Below are 6,631 nucleotides of genomic sequence, written 5' to 3'. Positions count from 1 at the left end.
TGTTTTATTCAAAAGCTCAGTGTATACTAAAAAAAGGTCGACGTATATTACAAAAATGTGTGGTGTCTATACAAAAGAGTTTCATCGTATATTAAATTTTTTTAATGTATATATAAAATATTCATCTTATAATTCAGTGTATTCAAAAAATTTCACTGTATACTAAAAAAGTTCATATGTATTGGAAAAAAATTCTCATCATATATTGCATTTTTTTATGAAACCTGAAAAAATTAATAAAACGAAAAGACATAAACCAAAAACGAAATATGAAAATATGAAATAAAAAACCACACACAGAAAAAAAAATCAATTTCTAGTGACAAAAACGAAAAAAAATGAAGCCAAGAACTCAGCATGCACGCTTCCGGCTGGGCCGGCCCATCTGCCCTGGATTTCAAAAGCCACCTTTATTTGTCGCCTAGGATCCACCCTAGTCGCATAAGCGAACGAAATAAAGCAAATGGTCAAGAATTCAAAAACAAATCATGCAATGAAAAAGGAAAGAAAAGGAAAAGAAGAACCAAAAATATTTGCTCGATACCCTCCACCACCCCCCCAACCAACCACAAAAAATCGTGTTGTTGTTTTACGAGCTAGTTATTTAAAACCTATTAAAATTTAAAAATATTTAAGAAAATTGTTCAATATGTGTTTTATTCAAAAGCTCAGTGTATACTAAAAAAAGGTCGACGTATATTACAAAAATGTGTGGTGTCTATACAAAAAAGTTTCATCGTATATTAAATATTTTAATGTATATATAAAATATTCATCTTATAATAAAAAATGTTCAGTGTATTCAAAAAAATTCACTGTATAATAAAAAAGTTCATATGTATTGGAAACAAATGCTCATCATATATTGCATTTTTTATGAAACTTGAAGAAATTAATAAAACGAAAAAATACAAAGCAAAAACGAAATAAAAAACCACACACAGAAAAAAAAACAATTTCTAGTGACAAAAACGAAGTTCATGCGTGGACTTGGATTTAGAGACATTGAGATCTTTAACATGGGTGGACTTGGAAGTAATGCGCAGAGCTACCCTTGTAGAGTTGTAGTCACCTACCAAACTCATTTCATTGCTGGGCGCTTCACCCACCCTAGGAAAAGAAAAGTTCAATTCTCTGCCCAACATTCTTTCCATTGTACCTGACATCCTTTTAAAAGCTTGTACATATAAAAATCTAGCCACAAAACTAGGGTACTTTGTTTCTAATCTCCGACTTATGCATTGAAGTTGAGGGAGTAAGCGACAGATATGTCTCATCGCGCAGTTCATGTAACAACCGTGCTGTCATACATAATTAACGCCTAGCACTACTTCTTTCCTTGCATTGCCCTCAATTTCATTTCCATATGTCTGTCATACATAATTAACGCCTAGCACTACTAATTTCTTTGCGTTGCCCTCAATTTCATTTCCATATATGTCTGCGCCCAAAGAAAAGATGTTCAATCTCAAACTTAAACTCCTAAACATATTACATGATCCAGAACATGTATCGATTACTCTAATAGATGCTCATCAGTACACCATCTTCATCACATCTTTGATTTGAGCATCACCAAAGTATTCCAACACCAGTCACCAGATTCCAGGCCTTTACCTCAGACTTAAACTCTTAAAACATATTACATGATGCAGGTATCAATTACTCTAATAGATGTTCATCAATACACCATCTTCATCACATCTTTCATTTGAGCGTCGCCAAAGTGTTCAACACCAGTCACCAGATTCCAGGCCTTTACCTCAGACTTAAACTCTTAAAACATATTACATGATCCAGAACATGTATCAATTACTCTAATAGATGTTCATCAGTACACCATCTTCATCGCATCTTTGATTTGAGCGTCGCCAAAGTGTTCAACACCAGTCACCAGATTCCAGGCCTTTACCTTTGCAGACTTCAGCTTACGCTTACGCTTTTTATGCTCAATCCAAGCCACCCCTTTAAGAAAAAAGTAAGGGCATATAAGATGAATTGGCACTTAAAAATAATGATGCACGCAATAATAGTTTTAAAAGAGAAACAGACAAACAAGAAAGAGATATGACGTTGAATTGGAGTACATTGGTAAAGAGAACAGTTTCACCCTCAATATTAATGTAAATGTAATGGCGCATCATATACTTGATATGGTTTCAGATGGTAAAAAGAATATAGTAACGACATCATGCTCTTCACTGTTAGCTCTGTGTTGTATGTTTGTTTTTGCAACGATCAAAGCTTTGTCAATCAGCTAGAAGGACTACAACTGACATGCAGGGAACTGGTGTCGACCATGCTGCAGATGGGCCCAATTGGGACAACATGTGCAGGGATGTAGGGTGAGAGGCATGAGAGGATGAAGAAAACAGACGGAAGACCCATTGCCAGAATTAAGAGGAAGACAATCACATGAGAAGGCCGGTGATGCCAATACTACAGGAGTTTTACCTAATGGCATTCTCATGGATGGATAATGGCTTCCAGTATCCATTTACACGGTATAAAGTACACGCTATCTGAAACAAAAGGATTCTAACAGAAACAGCCAAATATAAGGATTCTAACAGAAACGGCCAAAGATTTACCTGATTGACCCAAGGTAACACATAAAAGCACATTCTGAAACTTTTGCCAAAAGAAAAATATGTGTAAAAAGCTTCATATATCATCTGAAGGCACTTGACATTTGCTTTGATATAGAATAGAGGCTTTATGCTTTGCAAGAGAATTCAAAGCGGATAGTCCCATAAAGAGCAAAAGATTCAACAAGGAGAAATAGAGGATTCTAGACTATGAAGGACAACTCGGTGGCAGAAGGATCAAAGCTATTAATGATATACAGAGCAGTGCACCTACACAACTGGAGCTGCTAAAACTCAAAAACACTTGAACAGCCTAACAGAAGATTCATGGCAACAACATATTAAATGCTTTGATTAATTAATTTATTACTATAATACGGCGACACTAGAGGTCCGTGATGAACGTCAGAAGGCAGCAAAATAGAAATTTTGAGACAGGAGTAAACATAGGGCAGGGAATAACATAGGGCAAAGAACCCTGATTAGTAGAGCGGTTGGGTCTAGAAGTCGTTGCCCAGAGAGTTGCTAACGGAGGGGGGGCTCTTTCGAGGAGATTCATTCAGAGAGCTGATAGCATGCAGGAGCGCTACCAAGCATGCACCAAAGTCAGAATTCAAATTACCTTTGAGAATCTTACACCCAACCGGGCAGCAGATGTAGTGCATCATCATAGGTAAACAAGCAAAAAACAAGAGTGTTACAGAAAGCTAGGCAAAGGCAACCATGCTACGTCATATGTAAGAACTACAAAAAAGGGACATCATAGCATTTTTTTAATATTATAAGAGAGCTTCTTCTAGTTACCTGTTGGGCTTTCAAGGTATTTGCAGAAGACAGTTGGAAGTAGGGGGATATCAGGAAACCGGTTATCATGAGCTTCCACGCCCAGAGACTCGGACTCAGGAGTACATGACCGCAGATGCGCATGGTTGTCAACCATGATCATCCAGCCCTTGTCATAATCCTCTTCCCTTAACAGGCAGCACAGAACATCCGGGTCATCCACGGTCATGATCGGGAACTCGGGGAGACACTGATGTATGTCAAGGGCTTTGTAACCAGGTTGCGCCCAAAGATAATCCAGGTTGATCACACAATGCTGCTCCCACTCGAACTTGGGGTTCAAAGTCCAAATGGTGATTTTCTTGCAAGGCTGATGCTGCTGCACTTTCCTTTTTCTCTCAGGAAGCTTAAGCCATTGCCAGGCACCATGGAGACTGTCATGGTAGTCATTGTCAATGTGGACAAAGCGCATCATGCCTTGGGTGATGGACACACTTCGGAACCTCTCCGGGGAGTACCTTTCAACACGTACCTCATCAGAGAAGTTATTTTCTCCAGGGAAAGGCACGAAGCGGAGCGCCAAGGAGTCTGGAGTGGACGTGGAGAAGTCACATAGCAGGACACCGCTGAAGTAGTCAATCCAGCACAGGAAACGGCCATCAAAGGCGAGCACATTATCGGTTGACCAGAGTTCGGGGAACTGTCCGCCATTGCCTGGGTCCAATTTGCGGATGATTTTCCACTTTCTAGTCTCGGAGTTGAAGACGCAGAGTTCGGCACGCATGGCATTGCCCTTTCTTTTGGGGTAGACATTGAGGTCGGCAACGATGTAGCGGTCCTCCGCGAGCCGCAGGATGCCTGTGGTGAGGTTGTCCATCAGGAACGGCCTCTCCCTCTCCTTGGTGTACATAGGGAGCGGCTGCACCGAGGGGGAAGGACCGCCGGCCGTGTAGACGAACAGATCTGACGGGGGGTCCCAGTAGCAAGACCGGCTCGGGTTGGTGATGTCGAAAAGGACGAGGTCCTTGTCGGTTGCCCGGACGTACGCATAGGCGGGCGGGGTGGCTGGGGTAAGTGGAGGTTCCTCCGGCAAGTGGAGGTTGAGGCAGGAGATCCCTTTTTGAGGAGCCGCGAGGGTGAAGGTCACGTAGCAGGAGGGGCCGCCGTCCATGTCGACTGGAACGGCGGTCTTGTTCTTGTTGGCAGCCACACGGGCAGCGTTTAGGCCGTTGTGGCAGCGGGTGCGGCCTCTGCGATCCAGCATCGCCCATCTGGGGAAGACGACGGACTCCTCATCCGGCTCCGGCGCGCCTCCGGTGTCCATGGCGATCGGCATCGGGAATAAAGCCGCCGCCGCCGCCGCCGCCTCGCTAACCCTAACCCTAGCTTTTGGTGGGGGGACTGATTTTGTTTCGATGGGGGAACTGATGGACGGGAAGGAGGAAGGAAGGGCGACAGGCTCAAGTAGCACAGCCATCGGTCTCATTGGGCTAGGGAGGGCGACAAACTAGCAGGCCAGGTACCTCAAGAAAGGGGAACTCATCACGCCGAAGTGTTCCTTCAAAAAAAAAAATCACGCCGAAGTGGACAAAGTGGCTGGGGCAGTATTGATGATTGAGAGTTTTTTTTTTTCGAGAGTACGCCTAGGCGTACCATAGCTTTATAGAAGGCAGAATTTAGTTACAAGAAAGCTACCGCTCGATGCGAACAACGAGTGTAGCACGAACACCACACCTCCGAAGACCACAAACAAACACCACCGCTAGGCAAGCTACTATGCAAAAAGCCTATCCTAAACTGATACACAGCACCGCGTCTCGATCGACGCCGGACACCTCCGAAGACCACACTTCCACAGAACTTCTCTTGTCGACGCACCATCCACCCTGAGCGCCTAAGAGAAAGTGGCAGATGAATGGCAGGACTCGATCCAATCCGGGAAGACGCCGCCTTGGATTCACCAACGACCAACGTACATAGTGCCACTGAAGATCAGAAAAGGATAGCGGCGAACACCGGAGGAGAGCAACAAGGAACCAGTCGTGTCTCCAAACACAATGCTCCCAACAGAGGAGCGGCGTCGAGGACACCGCCATCGTGCCGATCAGAACATCGAATCTAGGCTTTCACCCGGAGACATCCACCAACACCGAGAGCGCGAGGGATGAGGCGAACACGCTCGACGATGCCTCCAAGGAGGGGAATGACATCCACAGATGCCATCACCGCCGGCCCGGCAGAAGCCGTGCAAAATTTTCATCCGCGCTTCGCCCATCGCCACGCCTCCATGGGATTGGTAGCACTGCCAAGAAGCCTCACACCGCCGCCACCGCAGCACTTGCCGAAGTAGCTGCATAGCCGAGGACCAACGACCGACCACCCGGCAGGGAAACCGCGGCCACACATCCACTCCCAGCCTGCACGAGGGTCCGCAGCCAACCAGCACCTCCGGCCAGGTCCAGGACTGCCCGCAACGGCCGTCGCCCACTCCAAGGAACGACCTTGCGACAATCAGACCCGCCTCTCCACGGAGAAATCCCAGGCCGGCATCACCAGGAAAGCACCGCCGCTCTCCACGCCGCACAGGGATGACCGAAAGCTCGCTGCTCGCAAGACTCCATCTTGACCGAGCCATCGCAGCGCCGCCACCCACCTGCCCGTGAGAACCCAGCACTGCCTCCCGCTGGCGCCACCCCCACCAGATCGAGCCACATCTCCTCTGCTGGCGCAGTATTGATGATTGAGAGTAATGCAGCTTTCCTTGGAAGAAAAATGAAAAAGAAAGTGTAATGCAGCTACCACTGAGGGAGCATTAGCATCGGCAACTCCGGGCAAAGTACCTACTGTAGAAAAAGAAAGTGTAATGCAGCTACCACTGAGGGAGCATTAGCATCGGCAACTCCGGGCAAAGTACCTACTGTAAATAGTACTTTCTCCGTTCTAAAATAAATGTCTCACCATTAGTACAACTTTGGGACGGAGGGAGTATGAGTAAAAGTTATAGTTTGTTTGGTTTGTTGATGTAATGCTAATCAATATTGCCATGAAGCATCGACCAACGTTTAGCTAGCTAGCTCCACCCATCGTCTCCCTCATCTCCCCCGCCAATCTTGCCGGCGTGCAGATGGCTGGGGCTGAGGGCATTAGGGACGCTACCGCTCGCGGGAAAGACACCTCGAGCAAGAGATCGATGGATGATGATGCGTCTGGATCGGCTGCTGCGGCTTCCGACCTAGAGGCAATGATGGAAGAACTTGGGC

The 6,631-nt window shown here is 45.7% G+C and overlaps 1 protein-coding gene across 1 annotated transcript; it reads right to left on the bottom strand.

Annotated features, from left to right (window-relative positions):
- Window positions 1-1,457: 1,457 nt before the first annotated feature.
- On the bottom strand, window positions 1,458-4,866 carry LOC119312291. Its single transcript, XM_037588014.1, has 2 exons — window positions 3,393-4,866; window positions 1,458-1,965 (listed from the first exon to the last, which is right to left on the bottom strand). Exons 1-2 carry the CDS (start codon window positions 4,855-4,857, stop codon window positions 1,832-1,834), a joined length of 1,599 nt encoding a protein of 532 aa, XP_037443911.1. The 5' UTR covers window positions 4,858-4,866; the 3' UTR covers window positions 1,458-1,831.
- Window positions 4,867-6,631: the final 1,765 nt, after the last annotated feature.

Source organism: Triticum dicoccoides, chromosome 5B (genome assembly GCF_002162155.2).
Source record: "Triticum dicoccoides isolate Atlit2015 ecotype Zavitan chromosome 5B, WEW_v2.0, whole genome shotgun sequence".
In the NCBI taxonomy this organism is placed as follows: domain Eukaryota; kingdom Viridiplantae; phylum Streptophyta; class Magnoliopsida; order Poales; family Poaceae; genus Triticum; species Triticum dicoccoides.
Note: the sequence above shows the minus strand (reverse complement) of the source record. Positions and strands in the feature narration are given on the sequence as shown.

Excerpts from the sequence above, each read along its gene's own strand:
- LOC119312291 (XM_037588014.1), bottom strand. The coding sequence starts at position 4,857 with ATGAGACCGATGGCTGTGCTACTTGAGCCTGTCGCCCTTCCTTCCTCC. Across the intron at positions 1,966-3,392 it reads ATACCTTGAAAGCCCAACAG|GGGTGGCTTGGATTGAGCAT; the intron begins GTAACTAGAAGA and ends TTTTTCTTAAAG.